A 27978-nucleotide genomic window follows, 5' to 3' on the forward strand; every position below is an offset into this window, starting at 1 on the left:
GAGAGAGAGAGAGAGAGAGAGAGAGAGAGAGAGAGAGAGAGAGAGAGAGAGAGGGACGGAGACAGTGGGTAGGTGAAAGAGGAAGGAGGAGAGGGTCAAACAGGTAAAGAGAAAAGATGGCGACGAAAGTGAAAGAAAAAAAGAAAAATAAAATGAAAAGACGACGGAGTCTCGTTTGTCGCGTTGCGAGCCCTGAAGAGTCGTAGCTCGGGACTCACGACCGGCGCTCTCTCGATATAGCGCGAGGCTCGATGCAGCACTGCCTCTCGGGAAACGAAAAGTTTTTCTTGCGGCCGATCGTGGCGACGCTCTCTTGACGCTCCTCCAATGCCGTCCCGACGCCTCCGTCGACGATGCGGCGAACCGGAGCGCCGACGGAGCTGGCTATTCTGATCGTTCGACGTCGCTAGAACGCCGGACTCTCGATACTCATACATGCTGATGCTGTTGGCCTGCAGGAGTACCAGACTGCGACGTCGAGAGTAGGATGGACGCCAGAAGGCATCACGGAAGATGAGATGAGATCAGTTGAGAAGAAGCCCGGAGTGAACTTGCTCCACTTTAAAATCGCTCGCGTTCCTCTTTATAACTAATCCATCTGATCTTCATCTCATCTCATCTGGTAGCAACGCAGCGTATAGATACACAATGGCTTTGCGTTATCTTTAACAAATACAAGAACGTCTCTTGCGTCTCCTGGCAACCTCAGAGACCTCCCTCTCTCGGACTACTCTTGCCAAGATCCTCTGGTCCGGACCTCCCCTTGAGAATGACGACCCGCTCGACAGCTCTGCTGCCCGAGCAGCCTGTCATCAGGGGTTAACCCAGGTCCGAATGTATGGGTGCCCGCTTATCGGCTGTGGGACGCCGCCTTCTCTCGCTCGGGAGTTTTCTTGATTGTGAGTGAGACTCCCTGCTACCCTTCCTCCCTCAGCCTCTTTGGTCATCCTCGGTCAGTGACCTTGAGCCACACCGGTAGAGAAGATCTCGCTTGGTTTCACCTGTTCGGCTCTACACACGATTTCCTGATTAAAGGGACCGCTCTTCTATAATGGAATCGAACCTGATCGCAACTTGTCTTCTCCTCTTAACTCAACTTCATATGGTACCGGATGTCTTCAGATAATATCCACTCAAGGCCTGTTCAATTTTTTTTTAATTAAAACGTATCAAAGTTCACTGACCGCAATACATTTTTCAACTAAATTTCCATGTATACATAAATAACCTAATTCATCAAGATACAAAGATCTATTACAACCAGTCGATTCAGTGATATGCAACCGATGCACTAGGACAGCATAGACAGCAGTAGGTGAATCCACGTGAAAGTTAAAAGACGTCGAGTGCAGATGCAGCACAGCATCTCGACAATAAGTCGACTGCATGAAAATTGCCTTGGGCAACTTTCACATTGCTCGTTGGCACCTACCTACATACACCGATCCTCACAGCCTCCGAAGAATTTGTTTCCTAGCGATTCCTCTAAAAATTAATCCACAGTCTCTGTACAGAGATAGATCATCGGGTGTCATGGTGCAAAATCAATTTTAGCACCCGGCACCGAATTTCCTCAGGTAGGATGATCCCGTGGGAAGAAATGGGAAAACGGGAGGAACCAAGGAAGGAGAAGGTAAGGAAAGCTGATGAAGGTGGGAGTCAAGGTAGACGTACGGAGGTGGGGACACGTATCGGTGCCGGGATACCGTTGGACCTGAATGGACCAGGAGCTGACTCTCTGACTCCTGTCCCGGTCTCATAGCAGCTCATCCAAGTTCGAGAGATCATGCGTGTAGTATGTGTCCAAGTGGACTCGTATGTGATTCACTTCGCGGATCTCTCGACTTGTCTTTCTACAACCGTTCAAGCGGGATCTGGCAACGTGTTGTTGTTCGCGTAGTGGCGACCCTGAGGGTCGAGTGTCCTGTGCTCGGTGTCCGGTGTCCATAGTATCCAGTATCCAACCATCCAGTATTCGCTCTTTGACGTTCGGTATGGAGTCTTGAGTATCCGATCTTGATCAGGACTACATTCTGAGGTAGTCAGGCCTTTTTTTTCGCGCTGATGAAATGTTGCGATATGCACTCGCGTAATACATGTCACGTAATAACGTTACAACTGGATCATTACCCGAGGATCGATAGATCGTGCGTGACGTTACGTTTCGTTGATCTGGGATCGATACCACTTATTTGTGGTTATTCAAGATCGTTTCGTATCTTTGATTACCTGTGTGCTATCTTTATGCTGGATCATTTATCATTGATCACCTGCGATCTGGGGTGAGTTGAGATTCGTTAAGTTTGTATACGTTTTTTTTTTTAATTTATTAACGAGTGTTAATATTGAATTTTTTTTTTAATTTTACCTTTATCTATTTTTTTTTAAATTCAGGTATGTGGTTCTTTTTGTCTACACCCTGTAGCTATTCGAACTAACGTAACAGGATATTATGCAAATGCCAGGGCGCGCCCAACTATTCTGCATCCTTGATCGAGTAGAGTTTAAAAAACGTGCTTAGATAACGCGTCTAGCTTGATATAATAGATAAGTAAATTTAGTACGGACGACATTGATTATTTCTTTGGATATGCAATTTATCAGTGAATAAATAATTTTATTGTATATAAATATTTAATTTTTGGATAAAGTCAGAAGTAATATTGTAATTTTGGATAACTCGTTATATTGAACAATTGAAATGTCAGATCGTAAATAATCGTTCCGTTTGACCAGTTTACGGTGGCAGCTAATACATTCTGTCACGTTAACAGTCCTATTGTCACCAGCGCCGAGCTGTTGGATGGATGAATAAAAGCGTAGGTGGTCCATGAGTGAGGAAGGTCATTGACCTCACGCAAATCGTGACACCAATATCCAAAGTCCAAAGTTTAAGACTTCCGCAATCCTTTGAGCCATGTCCTCGATAAAGTCAAGGCTGGAGGCAGTGGATATCTTGGAGGCGCTGGAATCGAAGCTGGTGTACCTTCCTGGAGGACGTGATCGGGAAGGGAGGTCATTGGTAATCGTGAACGTACCTGGTGAACCTTTGCCAACTACGAAATCACGATTAGAATTACTTATCAAGTACTTGATCTCTATATTCAGGTGAATTATTTTATAAAATCAAATTACCTAACACTTGTACGATACTAGATGAACTTTTTCCTCGATCTATTTTAATACTACGAATAATAATATTTCAGCGAGGAAACCAAGGAAAATGGCTTTACTTTACTTATCGATGCTCAGCGTGGCTCGTGGCGCGTTGCCAGATCCTGCATTCGACAGTCTCTTACTTTTATGGGTTCGAACGCGAATTCCGTGATCGTTCTTCGACCTGATGGTTTCTGGGACAAGCACGTGGATAACTGTACAAAGTCTTATAGGGAAGGGGAGGTATGCAAGATATAGGAAATTAACGGGGTTCAAGATCTTGGGAAAATTATGAGGAGTGTAAATATGAAAATTTTTTTTATAGCCAGTCTACATTCCTATAACGAGACTCACTGGCTACATAGATACGGTTCAGTTGCCACAGGATTTGGGCGGTACCAAAGTTTATAATCATTTGGAGTGGATTCAGACTCGGGTGGTGAGTAAACTCAAAATTTTTGTTGGTACAAGGGATTTTTTTTTTGTATTTTTTTTTTTAGAGAGTCGAGGAATACACTAAGGATGCAGTGGAGGTCGTGAGGAAGATGACGGATCTTCACCAAAGATTAAGGAATTTTATGGAGGTCCGGGTGAGGGAACCGGAAGTGGAACTTGCGAAATATTCGGAAATGAGTTTGGAGCTGAGGACAGCTGCGCGTTATGTTCTTCATTCAGGTTGGTGGGTACGAGAACGTTTCTCTGCGTTATATGAAATATATTTAGTTTATTAGTGTTCAATTTTATTATTGATCTGACAATGGTAGGAGCGATTAGCTCAAAGCTTTATCTGATACAGAGTTATGGTTTTGAATCAGATGCATATAACACAGGTACCGGGAAAAATCGGAGAACCGGCTTGACCAGACAGGTTTAACAAAAATTCTCAACCAATCGGCTGATGACCACGAAATGAAAAATCCTTTTTTTTTCATCTTGCCACAATGTTTTTTTTATTTTCTCTTTAGGCAGGAACGTGGTCAGCAGTCTCAGTAGAGAAACCTCACAGGATATACTTGATACTGTTCAGAGGATTCACCGGATTTTGGATTCCGTTGAATTGAAGCAGGTACGTTGTAATTGATTTTGGTGATGATAAAAATGTTTTTTTGAAAATAATTGAAAGTTTGGATTTTTCAAAATTTTTGTAGCATGCAATTGAAAGAACTTGGATCGATATGGAACGAAGCCTTGGCACTGCTAAGGAAATTGATAATCTTGAAGACGGTGTAGCACGTGTGACCAACTGGATTTTGGGACCAGCTGACTCCATGTTAAATTCTCGTTATCAAGTTGGATTCGACGTGAGCTCGTCCGAGGAGCTCAGAAGAGAACACGAAAAATTGGAATTGGAATGCCGTGTAAAAGTTTATCTGCCCTTTTTCAAAAAGCTTCCAATTATTCGACCCATCCAACTGATCGTGACAACTGGATTCGCAGGAGACTTATGGACGCTATGCCGAACTTCTTCACAAAATTGACAGTCTGCCTGTTGGCTACTTACCGGAGGACCTCAAGTCACAAAGGGACTTTATGGATTTTGTGTGTCGGAGTTTCGCGTCGAGGCTCGAGAGACGAAGAAACGTTCTAATCACATCCCAAAGATTTTTTCGATTAGTGTCGGAGGTCAATTAAATTATTTTCATTTTTACTAAAAATATATATATATATACGACTGGAGTTATATTTAAACGAATAATTTTTCGAATTTCAGTACTTTGACAGAACGAGTGAAGTTTTTGACAAACTAGTCATGGGTAACAAAGTGTACAATTTTTCACAAGCGGGATCGAAACTTTTGAATTTGGAAAAAAATCAGGAGATACTGGGTTCGTAATGAAAATTATTATTTTTATCTTGGAAAATTTTTTGGAAAAATTATTTTTTTACAAATATCGCTCTCCTTCGTCCACTCAGAGGCCATAGAACGCGAATTGGTAAAGGAAGGTGAAAAACTTTCAGACATCCTTTCGATGCCTGTTAAGGATGCACTAGGTCGAGACATTCACGTTGACTATGGCGAAGATATAGTTAATGTCCGAGATATTCTCGACGCCACTAACGCCAGAAAAAATATTTTCAATGACAGCGTCGAATTACAGAAATTGACACTGAAGCAGGTTGCGCTCATATATACATACGAGAATGACGCGGAACAGGTAAATTAGGCAAAAATTATGATTACAAGTAAACGTAAGATTAATTTTTAAAAAATTGTAAAATATTCTCAGGCAGTTCAATGGCTGAACGATCTCTTCAAGGTTCTCATCGACAATCACGTTCAGATTGGTTGTAACGTCAATGAAATCCAATCCCAAAAGGAAGACCAACAATCTTTTCAAGAAACGGCCAAAGTGATAACCAAATTTTTTCAAAAAAAAAAAAAAATTACAAAATTGATTAAAATACTGATCAAACTTTTTTAAGGGAACCTACGACTACGGCTGCCAACTGGTGAACGGTGCTCGCGTTTTGAGAATATCCTGCAGGTTGGCATTGGATGACAATACCAACCTGTCAAAAAAATTGTGGCAAGCCTGGCGACAGTTGCGGTCAGTTGGTCAGGAACAACTGACTAGGCTGAGAGTCTGTGCGGTTTTTCACAGAAGCGTAGAAGACGTGAGTTTTTTTTTTGAAAATATAATTTTCGACGAAAAACCCTCAGGAACAGAAATTGTAATGGTTTTCAAAGCATAACGCCCTGTATTAGAGTGAAGGTTCAAATGTTTATGTTTATGTCGCTCGTGGTTAAAAATAGATTAAGTATAGGAAGCTGCAGCACGTGTTTCAAAGTTTGAATTTGTTTTCTTTACATCGCCGAAGCCCTTCTTGGAAGAAAAAATGGATTATTGCAATATTTTTGAATTTTAACTTTTTTTATTTCATCTAAGCATTGCACGAGACTCGTCGAACTGATCGATACCGTTGGATCACTGCAACGTGGATCGATGGATTCCGAGTCGATGGAAGCTGCGAAAGTACAGATCAGAGATATATTAGGGAATCGAGAAAAACTTTTACTCGAAGTTGGCAGAATGGTCAGGCTGGGTCGACTCTTGAGAACCAGGCTTAAGGAGCCATTGTGTCATCAACGGTAAGAAATAAATAATATAGTAATTTTTTGGCGAAATGATCCAGACAGTTTTTGACAAGGAGCCACGTGCATCTGTCAAAAATGCACTGTGCACTTTGTGGAACGTTGGAGCTGCATTGTATTTTCTAATGAATGGCGAAATTATTTTGAGAATTTGGCAGAGACCACGTGGCGTCGTAGGCGTCGATCGGTGCTATTCAATTGTGCGACCGAAATTTTGGATTCATTCTTAGATCGTGAAATATGTTAATATTTTGAAAAAAAAAAATGAAAATAGGTAAATTATTCATAGATAGGATTTTTTAAAATAAATATCAAAGATCTGCCTGCCAGCGTAAAAGCGGGTCAGGCACTGTTCGGTAAATCGAAAAGTCAAGTATGCCGGATATAAACTCCTGTATGAGAGGGAGCAGCAGCAGGGACTCTGAAAGCAAGGAGCGTGGGTTTTCCAAGCGTCCCGACGCCGACGCCGACGACGCAGGCAGTCCACGCTTGGTCGTCGACGAGATACCTAAACCTCTGTCAGTGCATGTAAGTGACATATTCAAGTGTCAAATAGACTTTGACGACTTGCGCGAAATTAGGCAATTTTTCGAGTTTCCACTAAAAAAGCAAAAAAAAAAAGGTAGGATTATAAATATTCTTGTCGATTCGAACGGAAGAGAATAATTTTAGAAAAATATTTATCCCTTACACAAAATCGGTACGATACTTTTTTTTTCTTGCTTTAACGTTATTTTTAAATATCGGATGATCGGACGCAATTCCAAAATTTTGAATAATTCCTCAGACTATTATGGAATATTTCAAGGCACCCGGTATAAAGATTAAGTAGAGCGTTTAAGAGTTGTTGTCATGCGTTCCCGACTCTGAAGCCGGCAACGATATTTATTCATAGAGACAGACGCCCCATTTTCTCCCGCCAGAAGGCGAGTCGGATTCGCGAATTTACAAAGTCCGATCGAATTGGCACACACGCAAAATATATAAAGTCTGGAAACGATTTGCTGCTCGAATCCATATTGGACCTGTGAATTTTCGAATTCCACTAGCAAACTTTCAAGCTAAGTTTTTGCAGCTTCGTTTCATTAGTGCGAATTATTTAGCCTACGTAAAACATCGTTGTGTATAAAAAAAAAATATCAAAAATCAAGATATTCGAAAAACGACCAAGTGGGGGAACGGATCCAGCAATATTTTCCCATGGTGATATTTTCGAAATTGGGTCGCGCGTCAAACGTTGAAGCAAATCGCAGTCGCTCCGATGCATCGCATCTGGATTATTTATCGTTGTGCGTTGTAGCACTTGGCAATTTAACGCACAAAGTCCACCAGGACGTTTTACTCTTCGAACCTCCAGTCTTCGATCATTTACAAAGCAATTCTATTCTCGTCCCCCAGGCTTCCTTCCACGCTCGTTCTTCTCTTTACTCTCTTTTAATTTCATTCTCTAGCCGAGTAGAGCTTTCTTTATTTCGAAACTTCCAAAAAAGAAGAGAGAACATCGACGCGCATCTCTACCAGAGCCCAGTCCGTGAGTATTCGCCCTACAGTGAAAGTGCACTGCGGTCAAAATGTTGCTCGAAGATCTTCTCCGTGACGTAAATCTTCCCCATTTGATGTTCAAGGCCCTGGGCCAATTTCTATACGCCATCTTCAAGTGAGTCAAGCTCTTCCTCTGGGTCTTAAGCACCCAAAAGAAAAAACTACTGAGAACTTCGAATATAGACCGAACCGAAGAAAAATTTTGGACGCCTAACGTCCATTCAAGGGATTGACAGATAAATTCTACGTTCTCTGTATATTACGTATTTCTGAACGACTCACGATATTTCGTTCTTTCTGGAGGACGGCTGACTGTGTTCACAAATAAAATTAGAACTGTAGCCAACTACGTGCGACCTACCGGCCGGCTGCTGTCATTATTACATAAGTCCGTAATACGCTTACGCGTTTAAACTCTTCAGCCTCCAATGGCTGATCTTCGTTATTCTGATTCCGTCGCTCGGGTCAATTCGCGAAGATACCATGTTCAAATTGGCGAATCTCTATAAACTTTTTGATAAATGACCTTTCGCTTTGCAGAATGTCCGACGATGATGCTCTGCTCGGTGGTGGAAACCTGACAGCGGTGGAGGCGATCTCGACACGACTGGCGGAAGTGACGCGTCTGGCCGAGAGGCTGGATGGCCGATTGTGCGAGGCAGGAGCCAGGACTCAGGCTCCCACTTCCTCCGCCGCTGATTCCCTTCCTTCCGCTACGACCAACGGGAAGGACAGCAGTGAAGTTGTTGCTGGTATTAAAAAGATTTTGGAAGGTTCTGATGATGCTGCTGAAGAGTCCAATAAGGGAACCAAGGACAAGATGGCTGAGGTAGGTTTTGATCTTCGTGCAACTGTTGGCTGTGAGATGGAATTTTTTGGTGATTAAAGAAATTATTATTTTTTTTTTTTTCATACTTCCATATGCAGGATGCTGAACTGATTCTGTCGAAGGATAGCGTGGCTGAAGAGTCTGCCACTGATGGATACGTCACGGCGCCTGAATGTCCTCCGACGCCCATACCCCAGTCCAGGAGCGAATCCTTTGTGACGTCATCCGAATGCGATGATGCCGTTTGGTAATGAATATTTTTATTGAGATTTTTATTTTGAAAATCAAACAAGAAATTTTTTTACTCACACGTGCTTGCAGGTGGAACGTCGATAATCCTGTGTCCGACGTGGAGAATGTTGAGATTTCATCGTTAAAGGATGAGGAGAAATCTCGTAAGATTCCTGTTGAACGTATCGTCAAGGTTGAAAGTGCAGATGACGCTTTTCCCAAAAAGGAAATCAGTAAGAGCGACGAACCGAAAGTCGACAGGTCCAGTGCCAGTACGATTATTAAAAAGACTGTCGAGGTATGTATTTCAAATTGGATTAATATTTTGATTATTAACCAGAAAAAAGGTTGATCATTTATTTGATAATTTGTAGGAGAAGTTGGGAACAGTCGTCAAGGAAGTCACGGAGACTACGACTCTTCGAGTTTCCCACAGTACCCACTTGGGAGTGACCTCATATAAATTGACCTCGAATACATTGCGCGACAATAAGGAGCATACAGACATCAAGGAAATTCAGGATTTCAAAAGATTCGCCGAAAGCGACGCGTCCGCCATCAAGGACTCTTACCCGACCGGAAGTCCTGCTAAAGCACCCACGGAAATGGAACATCGTGTCATTTTGACGGCAGAAACGGATCGGCCTGCGATTGCTTTGAAAAGTTGGTTTTCGAAATGACTATTCCAATTAATGAATATTTTATGAATAGAAGTAAAAAAAATTTTTGTATTACAGAGGAGTCTTCGCAGGACACTGACGAGTCCTTGGACGGTCCCAAGGATCACAGTCGGCTTTTGAAATTCACAAAAGGTCACGACGTTAATCAGGATCAGTCAGGCTCGATCCTGGCTCCGTCACAATCATCGACCCAGTCGTCTTATACGTCGAAGGATGTCAAGGAGTCGTTATCCTTGGAGGAAGTCAAACGGCAGGAGATGTCATTCTCGTCGAGACACACGAACGACAGTGGGATTGAATTGAGTCCAAAAAAGGACACGAAAGAAGAAGACGATTTGCTTGATAAAATGAAAAGGGTGAGTCTTGCCGATCCTTCAGGAAATCCTGAGCAGAGTGCGAATGGCAATCGTGTGCACGGACATTGTTTGGCAGAGCGTGGAGTGCGATCGGCATGTTATGACTTTATTTTGAGTGAAATCTGTTAGGAGAAAGATAAGAAGAAAAGAAAAAAAATGTCAATTATGCATTTTGAAATATCTACCATTGTTTTCATGTTTTATTAACCCAATAATACCCAGACGTCGTTCACAATGGAGTGACGAGTTTGTGTTTCATTTGTTTTCGTTTTCACTTAACACATTTTACGTTATCATATTTGTTATGTCAGTTATGTTACGTTGGACGTTTGCTTTTACACCATGGCTCAATATTGTTTTGTTAATAAAGTCGTTTATTTCGAACTTGTCGATACGCCTATTTGAATATAAAAAATAATTGTCACAGGTAAGTATAACCTCTTTGTACACATTTTACGAGTAAGAGCAACCAGGATCGATTAAGAATTATTCATTCCGTTTCTTCTTTTCAAATTTCTTAAGAATTTCCGTATTTTTCGAGTCAACTGCCGTCGAAAAGAACACAGTCCCGTAGAACGGATTTCACGTGTACCGACAGAGCCTCAGAATGGCGAAGTATTCGAGTAGCCGTGTACGAAGAAGTATCGAAAAAAAGAGAGAAAAGAGAAAGAGAGTGGGCTATAGTGGTATAGGAGACAGAGAGAGAGAGAGAGAGAGAACGAGAGGGAAGATTTTAGTTTAGGCGAGCTCGGAGAGGATCGGAAACGTTCGGGCCGGTCTCGCGCTTCAGTCTGGCTGACACAGATCGCCGCCAGATCGCCGTAGCGGAGTTGCCTTCAGGCTGCTGGCTTCAGCCTTCAGTATTGGGTGGACTGGCTTCTGTATTGGATATAGGAGCGGCGGAGCGCTGACATGTGTCACGCGAGCACGAGCAGTGTTCTTCTTTGACGCGCGAGTGTTATGTGAGACTCCCTAGTCGATTTATTTATTACGATTACGAGACCAGTGACAAGTGACCCGACTCTGTGGCTCGATGATCTTCCAAGAATATTCTTTCGTCTCTCGTCAATTTATCTTCCGTTCACTTGGATATACGCAGATCGAATTGGGCCTTTGTTCAACTTGTTCATCCCGGCAATACCTGTTGACGTTGTTCAATTTACCTGTTGACTCTCGACAGTTCGACGATTCGACGCATTGACGTTCTTCCTCTTTTTCTCTTTCTCTTGACTTTTCTTCTCTCGATACCCAGGCACAATCGTATTTTCATCGGTGCAGTTGAAATCTTTTAAAGAAGACTACATTTATTTCGCTGGATTAATTTGTATCTCCCGGTCCTGAGAATACATATCCGTTGGATAGAAATTATTCAGAGGCAAAGAAACCGGCTATTAGACCTGCCAATTAAAATCCTTCTTAGTAGTTGATTGTCGATATTAGTTTGTTGCTAATTTCACGCGATTGGGTCTAATTGTAAAATTTTAACTTGTCGATTGTTGACTCGCTGAACGTGGTCTTGAAAACACGTGGGCATTTGTAATACTAGAGACAGTGTATGAATTTATTTTTAACGAATATCATCCACTTTCGTTCTTCCGTTCAGTTAAAAATGTGTTAATTTTAATTTCACTCTATATACCTGTGGACGTATTCCTGGATTTGTATGTCGATGAAGTCATCGGTCAGAGAAACAGTGTTGTTGCTGGATAAGACGGATACACATATATTTTTCCCGGCGAACGTAATACGAATAAATAACTTATCGATCATTCTGATTTACGCTCGAATCGTTTTCTTAAAGATTTCTATATTTAGTAACTAGTCGCAGACGGTAGGTATCCAACGTAACGATCCAAATTGTCGATTGTATCATCGACCAACTAAAGATTCACCCCTCGTTAAGATAATCAAAATTTCCCGTTTATTTGTAATTTCGACATGAAAACGTGAAAAGTGAATGTTCCGTGGGTGCTATAAGTTATAATTAGCCATGGCGGCAGACGCAATTTGGCATCGGTTCAAAAATAATCATTTCACCAAAGACGTGGATCCTCGAGAAACCACAAGACCAATTCGATCTCGTTAGTTCTTTGAGAAACTTTTTATTAAGACATCATTCCCGTCATATTAAAAAATTACACACCTAACGACTTACCCATGAGTTCGCCTTAATATATCCGAGACAGTGTATCGTTGCCAGTCAATAAGTCAAATTTACGATCTAAATTTTATACGAACAATAGATCGCTGAGGACCTTAAAAAAATATGGCGCAGTACATTCTCAACCGTGAATCATCGTCGTTGCGACCCCTGATATATTAGTATTGCGTAATGGTGTATCCCATGTAAATAAACAGAGAAATAAAAGGAAACAAAGAAAAGTTGCCGGGTTTCCTTTTACGGATTAGTCGATATTACCTGGGAGAGGCCTATAGAATTTCTACACAGTTCAGTCTGGCGTTCGATTTCATTGTAATTCGCCTCGAGTGTCGTCTGCGAACAGAAATATGTTTTCATGTTTTAACAAGCGCGCCAACCTTGAAAATCTTGGAAGTTCACGAGACGCCGCAGAGTTTCATGGGAATTTGAATAGAAGCTGGCGAAGCGTAGTACAAGTAATATAAGAATCATTGAATCCCCGTAGCTGTGCTTTTTTGGAAATACGGTGCGTGAGTGCGAAAGAATTCAAAAGTGCAAAATGGTGGACGGATACGAGTCCATGGGTGATGAAAATGAAGGTGGTAATTCAGTGACGAGGAATCACGACGAGCCAGGACGATCATCAACTGGGCAGGATTCTTCTCAGACACCAACTACGACCACCATAAGCACCATAGCCGTGCAAAGTGGAGAGACTCGACTTGTTATTGCTCTCCTTCAAGTAAGAGATTTTCACTCCTTATTCGATCTATCGATCGCAATTTCTCGTCAGAATCATTAAAAAAAGTTAAACTGTCTATTTGATTTCTATACAATTTTTCACTATTAGATCAGCTTTGAAAAATTAGAAAATTTACGTGCGAAATAGCCTATGGAATTCTAATGTCTTACCAGATATTTTTAGCAGACAATAGGCGTCGCTACGGTCTTTTTTTACGAATGACTAAAATACTTAAAAAATATTGTACGGAATTGACCAAAAATGCGGAACGGGTTCGTGACTCGTGACTGTTTTCGTTCAAGATTACTCTTTTGGTGGCTTCTAAGCAATTTATAAATGACAGGAAAACATCTGTTGACATAGAGAAATAAATGACACGTTAGTAGACGCGTGTCATCTCTATTTGTAGATCAATTCCATTGCCGGTCAGGCTGCAGGTTCGTGTGGAAAGTCGATCCTCGACTCTCATATGAACCAAGTACGTCTCGATGCATCATACCTCGTGCATTTGCATTTATAATACAAAAAAAGTTCTTCGTACTACGTAACACCATAAACGTTTTTTTAAAACCAATTAAGGCAATTTTAATCTGCCGCTCAAGTTCCATGACTGCACAGATTCTTATAATTTTCATAAACAATTTTCAATTTTATGATTTAAGTAGCACAAGAAATTTTGATAATTTCAGTATTGAAAAAAAGATTAATAAAAATTATCAACTACGTCAGTTTAAGTTGACTTTGTACATTTGAAAAAAGTTGGCCAATGACGTCACAGCAATGTGTCAGATCGCATCGTTGCATTCTACCAGCAAATACAAAAGTGTGGGTAAACCGGTATGTCCCCTGTGCACGTGCATATAGAAAAATCCGCATACGCATTCTCATATGAACTTACAGTTGTATGGTTTGTCTGTGAAAATTTTTCAGTCGTACCTTGTTTTTATATTTTATTCTCATTTCATCTCCACGTACGAGTCACATACGTTATACAAGCACTTACAATACCGTGGCTGGATCATTTGTATCGTGGTTGATCATTTGTAGAACGACAATAGGTAGTTTTGTTCACGACCTGAAAACGCATTGTGAACGTGTACCTGATCGTGAAAAAAAAAAAAACATCCCAGCCCTTGACACGGTAGGCGCCATGACTTTCTCCAAATGGTGGGAGTATCCATGGTGGCAAAAAGGTTGATAGTCAATTTCACAGTATATTACAATGGTTTAACCTATGCCGCGAAGGGAGTGCACGACTTCCCATGCTTGATTAAGCACCTCTCACACCGGACAGTGAAAACCCATCTTGCCATCAATTATCTCGTACCGCCGATTCTACCGAACAATATCACGCCGACTAAAGAGACCAACAAGATCGTTCTTTGCCGTTTGGGCAGTTAATTATTGTTTTTCTTCGCAACGGGCAATCGAAGCAAGACAAATCTTTGGCGCGAAAGAGTTAAAGCGATAAGGCAGCGAACGATCGACTCGACGAAATATGAAATCTGTGACTATTGAGAGAAGAGGTCATAGGGCCCCGACGGGTCTTAACGGGCCGGTACGTAGGTGGCTTTACGCACTCTGACATCGTGGCACGGGACCAGCCTTCCCGGAGGAGACGTGGGTAGTGTCAGGTCGTGTCGGTTTGGTCCAGGAGTAGGTGTAGGTCTTGTGAGGGCCAGGAGTAGCGATATGTATAGTCTGCGCGTAAAGAGTGTGAAGAGTAACGATGAGGCCCGTTCGGACGGACCCCGTACTCGTATAATACCGGTTTGCTAGATACATCGGGTTGGGATCCCATCGGACCCCATCGGGATCTCCATCGGGGTCCTATGGGCCTCCTACAGGCCGCCTCGTGTTCCAGCGCGAATATACTCGATATATACCAAGGTATACAGGTAGACTGGATCGGTGAAAAAGATCGAAAGAACTAATACACGGGTCTTCCGATCCCTCATGGTTGCACGCAACCTGGCCCCATACGCGTAACGAGCACCTACACTTGGGAGCCAAGTGCCTTGCCCCTGCTGATTTAATTATCTTGGCGTACGATAAAAGTTATTTCCATCCTGGACCAGTCACCCCGATCCCCGCGCCTTGATTAGACAGGTAAAAGAAATTTTTCGTTGAATTCAATAGAGGCCTCCGTAGTCGACTCCTTGATTCTTCCGTTGGGTCTTCAGTCGGTCGGTCCGTCCGAAGCCATAAGGACGTTCAAGAGAGCCGCGGAGGCAGCCCAGGTTAAATTTATCCTTCGTGGAGTTTCGTAGAACGATAGTCGTCGCTGGTTAGAACTGCTGGCGATGCTGGATCGAAGGAAGAGAAGCGAGAGCAAGAGAGAACTCGGAAATAGCTATGGGCTCATGCAATGCCCCGAAATAACACCATATAACGAGGGAGCCCTTGATGAATCTTCGTTTGGACGTTATAAATAAAAAGAAAGATTGGTTAGTCTTTTAAGTTGGCAATAACGAAAATTTTCACAACGAATCTTCACCGACCTCTTCGCTCCTTCCGAACGTGAAGAATCACGCGTCGAAGTTGCGCCTGCCATCTTGCTCGTCGAACGGGAACGCTGGCCCAATTTTAATGTCCGAATATGGAAATGCTCTCTGGGTACCGGTCCGCTATTTCATCATTTAACGATTGTGAGGTCGGTACTCACGCACGAGTCACGTACGATCACGCACCAGACACGTACGTAGTAGGTACACGCAGTGCCCCGTGATCGCAGCCGAGTCACTTTCACTTCACAATACGCTTTGACTACATCGAAGTCTATTCCGCCTGGCGGACGATCCTACGTCTCTTGCAAGTACAGAATCTCATAGCAAATCGAAAATGGGCACTGAGAATCATAGAGAACAGAAGCAACGGTTACCCGAATACTTGGATAAGTCGAGGAGCCAATAGTACGACTGCGTTGCGGAGGCACCGTTTTTCTCATGGGGGTCGCCTTAACAGCGGGTAACGACACGTTGCTTCTGCCGGAGGGAGTATCGCCATTTTTCTTAACGGCCATCGTCTTCTCTTATTTTATTATACCGATCGTGCCCAGCACCTGCTCCTTGGACGATTCTTACAATTATCCTATGTACCTCTAGGCGGCATATGAATTTTATGAGATCGATAGGCAATCTGGTTTGATATGGGCCGTTGAATTCTTCGGAGCTCTCGATTCTCTCGTGTCAGTGTACCTGGGAGAAAATCTTTTTTAAAAACTTAACATGGGACTCGCGCGTCTTTAGAGTCACGGACGGAGATACAACGTGACTGGTATTAGAAGAGCTGGAAAAGAAGCGTTAAGCGGACTAGGAATTTTTTTGTAATTTTTTTTTAAGGTTTGTAGTACGCAAGCAAAGTTTCGTTAGTGGTATTCCTTTGAACTGGGGAACAGGCAATAATTGCTGTAGTGACGCTAGGCGTTGTTACACGTTAAATTAATTACTTGTAAACAGAGCGTGAAGTGACTATGGGTAGGCATTTAATTATAAAAAAGAAGGAACGAAGAAAATGTGTAATTTACCAAGTGTCCGCCAGGGGAGCCGAAGAGGTGTACGAAAGGTGTGGATGAATTTCGTTAAAAGGGAACCGGCTAACTGGCTGCTGTCCAAAATTTCTAAATGGAAGCATATCTCTCATTGTAGGCTCTCGCGAGGTCAACGGCTTCCTTCTTCAATTTCTCCTTTTGACTCCCGACGCTCTTCTCGATTTTGCACGTCGCCGCATTTCGCTACGGACGTCGCCGTCTACGACGGCCATCTTGACTCTTCGCCCGACGGAGGAAAGGAGGGGAAAAAAACAAGCGCGACTTCGGTAGTTTATTTCGGATGTGCAATTCCAGGAAATTCCCAACGGCTCCCGTGATCCTTCGCTTACATCGATCATCGGGACTGCCTTCGGCCGGCTTCGGCTATCGTCGTGGCCTCCCTCTTTTTGTTCCGATCTACGAATTACATTGCGTCACTTGCACGCTACGGAGTCCCATCGCTTTACGGTCGCCGGTACTTTCTTCTCTCAGATTTACCAAACCCGTCTAAATTAAACTTCGCTCTTCTGCTCGTCTCGTCTTTCGGACGACCTACGGGACTCGAAAAACTCGTAAAGAGGCGACGGGCGCGCAGCCATCACTCGGCCCACGCTCCGCACACTCAACGTTCCTTGCCGTCATTAATTCTATTCTACCGAGGCACGCACGAGGACTGCACCGGCTCGCGCTGTCCTCGTGGCAGAAACGAAGACAAATTTTTTTTACAAAATTATCCTACGATTCTGTGCTAAAAGTTTTAGCAAAATCGCTTTTATTCAGATTTTCTTTAGTTTGGCCTATGTCATTCCTCTGATAATTAACTTAACCTCCGAATTGAATTTACGTCATAAGCCAAGCGCCAAGCGGATCCCACGACGGATCCCAGCAGTCGATTTGGACAAACTCCAGTATTGTCAAACCCCATATTCATTACCTTGACATTATTATTTTCACGATATCCAATGATACCGTGACGTTATCGATACCTTCTACGTATCGATCAACCGATCGTACTACCACGCACTCCGACCGGTAGCAGAATTCTCATTCGTTGGTAATAAAAATAAATGCAATTCTAAAGATAAACAATAAAGTCAGTCGCATCGCTCGAGAACGAAGCGTAAATACATGTAATTCTAATGCATTCACGTGCTCTGGTATTCTAACACGTGATCGTCCAAGTTAGCGGGTAAAAGACGTTAATCACCTTAATTGGACACGCACGGTAAAACTTATGTTAACGCAAGTGAATAATGCTTTGGGAAGTGGCTACCCAGGAATTAGAATGTATCGCGGATTCGAAATCCAGGGCCAATTCCTCAGTCGCATAAGATCCTTATAAAGGACGGCTGAGATAGTCCTGCAAGAAGAGTCCTTGAGGATTGCCATGGTCTCGTACACAGAAAGAAGCTACTATACATGTATATACCAAAGGACCAATATCCTTGCTCCGTCATAAGCTCCTGATTCCTGTAAAGAGGAAATAGCCAAGACGCCTTCGTCCTTTTGAGTCGACTGATCCTGCCAATATATCCTGCGCACCTATAGCTATACCAAACCCAATCCTCCACTTCTCGCGCGTCTGCTCTCCCGATACCGGAAGAGGACGTTGTTCCTGGTTCGACTTTGAAACCGGAAGTGCCACAACGATTCGTTTCTTGTGTCTTCTGGGATCGTCGAAGTAATAAAATACGTCGTGTTGGAAAAATCTATTATTAAAATTTAAACGATCAATTAGGAACATACCTTTTTTTTTATGGTACTGCTAATTTGTTAATTTACATAATAAATGGCAGAGTGACGCTTATCGGCTATGTTTAACGCGGGATAAATAATATTTTTATGTAAATGTTTGGCCAATGTAATTATAGGGTTTCGAGGAAAATTTATTAGGAAGGTCGAGAGGCGTTAATCTTTTATATTGCCGTACAGTGCAAATATTTTTACCCCGGAGGATTTCTTCGTAAATTCAACACTCACCCTGGATATCTATAAAGCTTCGTTCACACCCAATTATTGACATCCACTGTTCTTGCTGTTTCTTTTAATATTTTTGGATTATATGGTAGGTGGAAGTTTTCGGTGTGAATGCCGCCTTAGGGTACTCGCCGGGTCAAACGCAAAGGTAGACTCGAGACTAGCGGCGTGATTTGTTGCAATAAACCCCTAAGAATATAGGCGGGTCGTGACGTCATCCCTCAACGAGTAGGAGTCTTCTTTTATCTTCGCTGTCCCTTTCTCTCTCTCTCTCTCTCGCTCTCATTCTGATCATGTCATCTTCCAAATGGTGGATTTGTATGCGTCTGTTATACCACGTGGTAGATACACGTATATATCGAGTATGTGCGTACTATGCCAACGCCTCTTGGGACGCGTTTGGAATATTCTACCTGATTTATATATAACGGATGAGTCAATAGAATTCGATTATTTCTTGTGGGGCTTTAAAGCCCGGCTTTAAAAGTCAGCATAGAATTAGGATTTGAGATTTGTAATGAGATCTTGTAGAGGGAGTGTATATATAGTATATATGGTGGCATAGAATATTTGATTACCCAGCGAAGAATTCGTATAAATATTTTTTTTTCTCCACCCAGTACAGTACGATACAACAGGGTGAAACGCCGAAGAGTAGATCCGCTTGATTATTTTTGTTACACCCTGTAGCATCTTGAAGCTCGTTGCTATTCGAAAGGCTCGTAGAGGATTCGAACTGCAGACGAGATTTCTTTTATGGGAATCTTTATCTAAATTAGAGGTTCATTGTGATTTCGAAAAAACCGGTTTTTTTTTTATTCATAGATGACATTGAATATTGTTATACTCATAAATATATCGTTTAAGGTCGACTGTTTTTTACCCTTTTTTTTTTTATACCACGTAATACCACTTTTCAGATTTTTCTGATTTATTTGAATTCGTAGGAGGGACGGATAGAAAAAAATTATATATATTAAGTACGTTAGCTGGTGACCATTTTTGAATCCGTCCGCCTGGAACACATGGCTGGGGGGTGTCTTATCTAACGTCGGATTATTCAGTTGGAATTCAGGAATGCCAGTTAGGTTCGACAGCTGTCACGTATGAACCAGTTGGTAATGTTTTGCAGCACGAGGAAAAGATAATTGCGAAAATTGTTGGTGGCAGATTAAAACGAGCCGAGGAAACTGGAACCGCAACTGGATTCACAAGACGAAGTCAAACATCCGGTTCTGTCTGGGTTGGAAAAAAAAAGTGGGTCGCGGTATTTCGGCTGAACAAATAAATATTATCTTTCGCGCCGACTATACCGCGTGTGCGATTTGCGTACATCAATTAAAATAGATCAGGAAGAAGAAGCTTCGAGTAGGCGAGAAGACTCGTGTTCGATCCGCCACATTGGACGATTCGATTTTACTACGGACTCAATATTGACTTTTAAATATTTTGAAAAATCCGTAAGTTGCCGAATGACTCAATAAAACTTTTGTCTCTTTTTGTACTTACAGAGTGGCGAATGGTTCAGATTGAAAGTCCTTGAAGTCCGGCCAGGATTGACCAGCCTGGGTGCATCTGCCGAAGAGGCAACCGAACTACTGAACGCGCACGATGAAGTTCTGCTTCAGTTGCAGGTAATTAATTGAAGTTTAATTGAAGTTTCAAGTCTACATTACGGAAGTTCTTGCAGAGCAAACAGAGTCCTGTCGAGGAGCTGCTTCGGCAGGCCGATCAGCTGATCTCGACTCAGCGACCAAGGGCTGAGGTTTATGCAGCAATGGCGGAAACTCTAGGACAGGCTTGGAGGGACGTTAATACTCATCTCGAACACCGGAAACAGATTTTGGATAGCAACGTCCTTTTTCAATGGTGACTATGTCTTCGAAGCCTTGTGGCTGCTTTTGAAAAATAGCGAAAGCAACGTGCAGTGCTAATCGGAGGTATCAATTGATTCGCAGTCGCGCCGAGGAATACAGAGAGAACATGAAGGCCTTGGAAATGGCCTGTAACGACACTCTCCTGCCGATCGAAATAGACGCTGTGAAGAATTTCCTAACGAAAATTCACGATTTACGAAAAACGATGCTCGAATCTCTAATGGGTGCTTTGCAGGAAGGAAAAACACTTTTGGATAAACTTCGGGAAGTTTCTAACGAGGGATCACTCGACTCCAGACCAGATCATATAAAAGCTGAAGCAGATCACGGTAATCATCAGTGTTGGATAAACCTGATCTTCGCTGATTATTTTGGAGATTATAAATTTCTTCTGGCTCTTTAGCGATACTCCAAGTGGAACGATGGCTCGAGGAACTTCACGATAAACGAAGACTCATTGAGATTTCATTTCAAAGTCGAAAAACCCAACTGGAGCAGTGCTTAGCTCTGGCATTGCTGGCTACGGATCTTCGAGACTTGGAAGAAATTCTAAACGACAGGGTCTCGGCATTGGCCAGCAGCAGCGACCAGCTGGGTGATTCATCGTCGAGTGCGGAATTGCTTCTGTTCGAGCTGAAGAAGCTACAACCGGAAGCTAAGGAGTTCCAGGACAGATCGATTAAAATAACGAAGTTAACAGAACAGCTGGTCTCTTCCGGGCATTTTGCTGGGGAACAGGCCACCGAGCAGGCCTATGCTATTCTGAGCTCGGCTGCCGATTACATCAATGATCTCGACCAATACGAATCTCTCTTGAACAGAGCCATTGCCTTCTTTAGATTGGCGCAATCGGTGAGTCCGATGTTTCACCAAGTGATAAATATTCAGATCCAATTGGTTGGTTATTTGTAAGATATATATAAGAATATCAAGGATTTATGATGCTCTTCAGGGAACAGGATTTATTAAATTCTTATATTTTAGGGTTTGACGAAACTCGATCAGTTGGAGATACAGTTAATCACCACCGATCATCCGCCACATTCGGCACAGCTGGCCCAACTGCACGCTCAGGCTGTGGCCACTCTCGAGGATGTTACGGCCGAACCACTGGCAGAGGGTTACGCCCTGTTGGACGTAACGGGAAGAGGAGCGCCCGGCGCAGAGGTATCTAGACTGAATGGATAAATTTTTCTATTTTATTTTTCCTCTGATTTTAGATTGGATGATCGGTTAGCAGCCACGTCGATCAGTAACGATTTCACTGTTCTTATAGGGCGTCAGACGCATGGTCGAGGAATTGGAGAACCGGAAGATTCAGATGGTCAACCATTGCACTGCAGACAACGAAGAGAATCTTCGAATAGCTCAGGAACTCACTGCATTCCTGGAGAAGCACAATCAACTTTACTCCTGGCTGGTTGGCATCGCCGAAGCTTTTCTTCAGGGTCATCAGGAGATGGGCAGTGTCCTACCAATGGCGCAGGACTTTCACCAGCTTCACTACAAACTCCTTAGCGATTTGCAAAAGAAGGGAGATGAGATCAATGAAGTTCTCAAATCTTTGCCACCGATTGTTGAGTTTCTGGAGGACCAGCAGCGTCGTGACGTTGATGAGAAGGTTGACGTACTTCATGGTGATTGGTTGAAGCTGAAGAATCTTGTGGACGCTCGGTTGCAGCTTAGCAGCCTCTATGTCAAGTTCCACGAGGCTGCTGCCGAGTTGGCCAATGAGATTGACGCAATAGAAACCGAGTTTAAGAAGAACGGGGAGAACTTGAAGGAGGGAAAGATCGAAGAGTTGGAGAAGAAGTGGATGGCGCTTCAGCCACTCTATCTGAAGCTGACGTCAACTGGGAAGCAATTCCTCGACGAGGCACGAGAGGTGAGACGTCGTCGATGGACTGATCCAGTTGCCAACTGTGAACTGGATCGGTTTACGTAGATGTGGAAAATCCTGACAGATGTATTGATGATCACAAGTCACTGAGTGTTATCTGAAAATAATTCTTTATGGACCAATCATTGTGTCTTCTGAAATCTTTACGTATACCTAGAAGCGATATATCCGTGTTTATAGATAATAAAACCGATTGCGTCTTCATCTTTCAATATCTGGAAGAAGGCCAAGACTCGATCTTGTCTCTCGTTTTGTCGACGCAACAGTAGTCCAATGTTCGAGCCGATTTTCGTAACTTCATCAACTTCACTAGCGTTCAGTCCTCTAGTATCAACCAGACTTCTCCTTTGTATCTGTCACTGACTGGTATTTCTGTTTGGATCTATTCAGATCAGCGACCCCTACCTCGACATTTTGAGAGCGCGCCTCTGCGTCGAGACGCTCTTGGAACACTTTGCTAATCGGCAGCTAACGCTCACGGAGTCCTGGGAAACCTGGCAGAACAACATCACCATCCTCAAGGAGAGACAAATCGAACAGGAGAGAACTATGGAGGAGAGTACTAGGGTGAGTATTATTGGCGTCGGTATATAGAAGCATTCGAAATTAATAAGAGGAATTTATTTTAGACGATACAATGGGTTTCGAAATTCGATGAACAATTGTATCCTGTGATAACGACTGAATCGATGGTCCCTTCGAATATTCTTGAGAACTTGGAAATCACGCGGTCTAACATTTTGCCGGAATTGAAGAAAGCTGTTTCCGAGCTGGACGTTAGAATTAAGACAGTCAGCGCTCTGATGCAGAATGGTAAATTAAATTTTTATTTCATTAATATTTATAGTCATGTAACATTTTCACTGAACGCTGTTTTCTTGCAGACGATGATGGTGTCAATGAACAAATAAAGAATAAATTGTTAGACGTTCACCAACATCTACAAAATACTACGAGCGAATATCAAATTCTTCTTGAATCGCTGATATCGATTTTCAAAAATGTAGTGGAGGTGTGTTTTTGAAAATTTTCTGTATCGGTAACAAATGTAATATTTTTTTCCTTTTTTTGTCACATCTGTTATGGTTTAGGTTGAGCGTCGGACGCAGGAAATCGACAGACAAACTGATTATCAGTTTCTACCAAAAGATGCTGATGGTCTTCGGTCGCTTTTAAAGAAGCACGAGGAAACAAGAGAATCTGTAGAGGAAATATTGAAAACTGTCACGACAGAAACGGAGAAGACCGTCGAAAGAATTAAGCGTCAGGTAGAGTTATACTATTGTATAATAAATATTGAAGAATGGAACAATTGGTACAGTTGCGTATTATCGATTGTTATCACAGGAACCACCGGATGCGGCTGAAAAAGACATCGAAAAATTGAGACGCGTGATCGAACTGAAAAAATTATCTGTTGACTCTTTGTGGCACGAAAGGAAAGTGACAATCGAAGAGACCATCGAACGCTGTGTTTTCCAAAATGATCTCGGAGAGATAAAGTCAAATCTGAACCAATTGAGTAACCAGCTGTCATCTTTTAAAGGACAGTATGGCGAAAATCTTCCGGCCGCAAAATCAACTTCGGAATCATTTAAACACTTTGAAACGACAATGACGGCAAGTACACTCGTTAAAAATACTAAGTTCGAATCAGTGATATTTTATGATAAGGATATTCGATGTTCAGGTTTTGGAAACAAAAATCGAAACTTTCATTACAACAACCAAGGAGAAGATCATAACGACGTACGAATTGGCTCCGTACGTCAGAGAAGAACTGAGCAAACTCGAAGAGAAGTTGGAGGAGCTGAAAAAAGAAGCTGAGGAGAGTAGGAGAAGAGTGAATCTCAGTATAGATTATTTCAAACTACTCGAAGAGGCTGAAGAGTGGTTCAGGGAAGGTAGCAAGCTCTTGATTACCATCGCCAGGAAGGCGACGATGGTCAAGGTGCCTGAAGACGCGACGAATTTGCTTCACGACGTGGATACGTACCTGAAGCCTGGCGAAGATAAGCAAGAAGAAAGGATCAGGAAAATTCGCGAATTGTCAACTCACGTTTTCGGTAATTAAATATTCAATGGCAAAATGTACCTTTAATGAAATGATAGTTATTTATTTGAAAATTGTCAATTTATATTGACAGGTACCGAAAGACTTCCACAGTTCAACGAAGTCGTGGTTGAGAATCGCGAAATGCTGGATGCGTTCACCATGCTATCTTCGGAATTGCAAATTTTGGTTCAAGATTTGAAAAACGCAGAGAATCGTAAGGAGATGCTGAAAAGAGAGCAGGAGGAAGCGGATGCAAAGTTGAGCGCTGCCAGAGCGGAAGCAATGGCGGCTCAAGTAGCAGCGGCTGAAGCTGAAAATGCTAGAAGAGCCGCAGAACTTTTAGCCGCGCAAACAGTGGAACGAGCGACGGAGGAAGCACGAAAACTTGCGGAAATTGAAGGAGAAAAAGCTAGAAGAGCTCAAATAGAGAAGCAAAAAGCTCTCACTTCTGTTTCAGCGCAAACTGAGACGGAGATCAACGATACACAGACTGTGCAGGAAACCCTAACATCTGCAGTGACTACCAAGGAGATTCATATCTTGCAAAAGGTTGGTGCCACTGACAAATTGGAACTACTGAAATCTTTAAATTAGTCTTGAAGAGAGTCGGATACGTTAAATTTTGTTTTTTGTTCAGACCGAAATAGAAGAAGCCATACCAATTTCTGTGCAACCTTTGACACCACAGAGGGAAGCTAGTCCACCCAAAGTTTCGAAAACTGACGAAGTGAAACGCGAACCAGTTCCGCCTGTCTTCACGGTCCCCTTGAACAACGCTACCATTCAAGAAGGTGAACGGTTGACATTCGAGTGTCGAGTTACTGGTTACCCGGAACCGGAAGTTGTCTGGTATAAAGATGGTATTTCCATTCTGAACAATCCTGACTACTTGACCAGTTACGAAAACGGTGTCTGTACATTGACGATTGAAGAAACCTTTGCCGAAGATTCTGCACAGTTCACGTGTAGGGCTTTTAACACTGCAGGTTCGGCTGAAACAATGGCTACTCTTACAGTCAAAGGTAATGTCCTTTCGATGTATAAATCATGAAGCTCATGAAAATTTTTGGCAATTTTGAATAAATTTTCAGAAACAGCACCGGAAGAACAACTTAGTCCACCGGTGTTCATCAAAGGGCTTCAACCTTCATTTGCTATCGAGGGTACTCCACATCTTTTAGAATGTACAGTCGAAGGTAATCCACTACCTACTGTTCAGTGGTTCAAGAACGAATCGAACATCGACAACTCTCCTGATTATATCATCACCTACAACAATGGTGAAGCAATTTTGAAGTTTGAGGAAGTTTTTCTTGATGATCAGGCCACTTACACTTGTAAAGCGGTCAATCAAGTCGGTCAGGCTTCCACATCCGCTTCGCTCTCGGTTGAACGTAAGTAAAGATTCAATTGGATAAAGAGCCTACCAACTGTCCGTATAACAAGAACCAATTGATCTTAGCTCTTGAACCAACTGAAAAACCATACTTCGTGACTCCCTTGTCGAACATCATGGCCAGGGCCGGTCAGAAGGTGAAGTTGGAGTGTGAAGCCAAAGGTATACCAACGCCAAACTTGAACTGGAGTCATAATGGGAAGTCTGTGAAGGAATCAAGAGATTTGAAGGTAAGTTAGGATGAATTTTGAATCGTAGGAATTGGTGAGAAATACCCAAAGAATATCTCGAGCTCTTCGAAGCTGTTTCCATGTAAGCGCTGTCGCGGAATGCTCAAGTATATTTAGCAGCATTACCGGCAGTATGTGATGCATCTGAATGAGAGTAAAAAGACGAAACAGTAACGGGAGGAGAAATCGGTCTGTTCGGTCTCGCAGATCCAGACTGAGGGAGCCAAATCGACCCTCGTCATTTCTGAAGCCTTCCCTAAGGACGCCGGAAGTTATTCAGTGAGTGCGAGGAACCTGGCTGGGGAAGCCACCAGCTCCTGCAACGTTTCCGTCAAAGGACGACTACCCAACGAAACCAGCGACTCCGAATTGCCCAGTGACATGGAACCAGTTAAGCCAAGCATCCAGCTGCCTTTGAAGGATCTTCAAGTCGTTGAGGGACAAACTGTGCGATTGGATTGTGTCATAGTTGGTCAACCGGAACCTGAGGTATTGAAAAATGAGTCTGGATACATCCAGTTTCATAATATCCTTCTCAAGATCATCTTTATCATAGTGAATGGACCTTCAGAGGCACTACTTTGCGTTTCAGGTGATCTGGTATCACGATGGACAACCTGTCAAGGAGTCTGCAGACTTTCAGCTTTTATTCCAGGGTGACAGGTGCTCATTAATCATCCACGAGGCCTTTTTGGATGACGCTGGCGACTATAAGGTGGTGGCGATAAATTCAGGCGGCGAAGCGTCAAGCCAATGCATTTTGTCTGTCGTGGGTAAGAAATCATTTTCCAATAATTCACGTAACAGTCACGCAATAAATCCTACGTAAAATACAAATTGTCAGCAAACACAACGTGGATGCCAAGAGACTGCAACTGTTTGTGCAAAACTGTTGGGACCGGAATAAGAAGTTGATATTAAGCACTGCCAAAAGTGAAAGACTTTGTAAATAAAGACTCTGCTGTTGATGAAATTTCAAAATTCACGATCTAAGTCGAACTTGTTTTTGTCTCAATTCAAATTTTACTTTCATCGCGTTGTTTTCTGTGGCAGCGATCGCCGATGCGGAGGACCATCCAAAATCTCAGGTGGAGGAAGTTCCCGGTTCTCCGCCCAAGTTCATTAAGCTCCTGACCGACGTCCTCGTTGCGGAAGGCGAGGAGACCGTCTTTGAGTGCATCGTCACTGGTGACCCTAAACCAGACCTCAAGTGGTTCCTGAACAATTCTGAGATCATCGAAAACGAACGAATTCGCATGAACTACCAGGACGACGGAACTGGAACTCTGAGGATCTCAAGAACCATCCCCGAGGACAAGGGCAATTACATAGCCAAAGCCACTAACCATCTAGGAGAGGCCAAAGCCTTTGCTCATCTGATCGTAAAGTCTCTCAGCGACTTCCAAATAAAGGAGGAAATTGTGAAAATGGAGGAAAAGCTGATCCCGCCAACATTCAAAGAGCGTTTTCTCGACAGAACAGTTCCTGAAGGAACAGCTATCAAGTTCGAGTGTATCGTCACTGGGAAACCAAATCCCAAGGTAAAAGACCCAATTCTTTACTCTTCTCACGTGTGCACCAAAGATACAGTACACGTACACGAGGTGTCATTGGTCAAGATTTGTACTGCTGGCATCTGGTTTTGATAATTAGTCTAGATTCATCGGATGCCAAGAGATCCACTAATCTCTTATCCCATATTACTCTGGGAGACATTAGGCAAATTCAAGATTGAATTCAGATGCATTTGCATAACATCGGGGTGCATTTGGGATCAGTTGGTTAAGACTCGTGAACGCGTTCGCCATGCATCTGCTGGTGCTTGTCATTTTTCTTATTTTTGTGAGTCTCAACAAATAACAAGTATCACTCTATATTAACATACAAAAATCAAATTGCTAGTCAATCAAAGCGAGCCCAGAGAAAGGCAAGGGACTGTGACCATGAAGAGGAGACTATCAAATCGCAATCTAATTCGGTGCTTAACTATCTTGCCAAGCATCTTGAGTCGAAATAAAGCATCGACCTTGAACGGACCAAATCGAAGAAGGAAGATCAAGCCAGTGGAGGAGTTAAAAAATATTTTCAATAGAAACATCGCCAGGTGCATCTGCGTAAAGATCCTGCTATTTAAATGAAAGTTCACCTGCAGATCATTACTGGAATTAATACACCCAAACTATTCCAAACGAACGCCCGAAGGTCGCCCCGTAAACGTCCATTGGATACAAAGCGTCACGTGA

The 27978-nt window shown here is 42.8% G+C and overlaps 1 protein-coding gene across 14 annotated transcripts in view; it reads left to right on the top strand.

Moving 5' to 3' along the window:
• The first annotated feature begins 1723 nt into the window (after nucleotides 1-1723).
• Nucleotides 1724-27978, top strand: part of LOC107273401 (titin) — a 40662-nt gene continuing 14407 nt past the window's right edge. For 4 of the 14 annotated variants that reach the window (XM_015751551.2, XM_015751554.2, XM_015751556.2 and 1 more), the window contains exons 1-37: nucleotides 1726-2282; nucleotides 2775-3108; nucleotides 3207-3399; nucleotides 3482-3595; nucleotides 3657-3831; nucleotides 4122-4222; nucleotides 4305-4514; nucleotides 4594-4779; nucleotides 4868-4982; nucleotides 5071-5312; nucleotides 5385-5507; nucleotides 5581-5772; nucleotides 6045-6247; nucleotides 8333-8621; nucleotides 8720-8868; nucleotides 8943-9150; nucleotides 9227-9515; nucleotides 9590-9888; nucleotides 19788-19910; nucleotides 19967-20145; nucleotides 20235-20482; nucleotides 20557-21005; nucleotides 21138-21320; nucleotides 21430-22038; nucleotides 22444-22620; nucleotides 22683-22866; nucleotides 22938-23065; nucleotides 23145-23321; nucleotides 23401-23673; nucleotides 23744-24119; nucleotides 24201-24658; nucleotides 24747-25131; nucleotides 25201-25503; nucleotides 25572-25735; nucleotides 25943-26224; nucleotides 26328-26508; nucleotides 26789-27276. In XM_015751551.2, coding sequence (XP_015607037.1) covers nucleotides 2918-3108; nucleotides 3207-3399; nucleotides 3482-3595; nucleotides 3657-3831; nucleotides 4122-4222; nucleotides 4305-4514; nucleotides 4594-4779; nucleotides 4868-4982; nucleotides 5071-5312; nucleotides 5385-5507; nucleotides 5581-5772; nucleotides 6045-6247; nucleotides 8333-8621; nucleotides 8720-8868; nucleotides 8943-9150; nucleotides 9227-9515; nucleotides 9590-9888; nucleotides 19788-19910; nucleotides 19967-20145; nucleotides 20235-20482; nucleotides 20557-21005; nucleotides 21138-21320; nucleotides 21430-22038; nucleotides 22444-22620; nucleotides 22683-22866; nucleotides 22938-23065; nucleotides 23145-23321; nucleotides 23401-23673; nucleotides 23744-24119; nucleotides 24201-24658; nucleotides 24747-25131; nucleotides 25201-25503; nucleotides 25572-25735; nucleotides 25943-26224; nucleotides 26328-26508; nucleotides 26789-27276 — 8646 coding nt within the window. In that variant the 5' untranslated portion in view covers nucleotides 1726-2282; nucleotides 2775-2917. The other 10 variants (XM_025090712.1, XM_025090706.1, XM_025090707.1 and 7 more) reach the window with 10 other exon arrangements.

This window comes from Cephus cinctus, unplaced genomic scaffold (assembly GCF_000341935.2).
Source record: "Cephus cinctus unplaced genomic scaffold, Ccin1 Ccin1_scaffold1588, whole genome shotgun sequence".
Taxonomy (NCBI): domain Eukaryota; kingdom Metazoa; phylum Arthropoda; class Insecta; order Hymenoptera; family Cephidae; genus Cephus; species Cephus cinctus.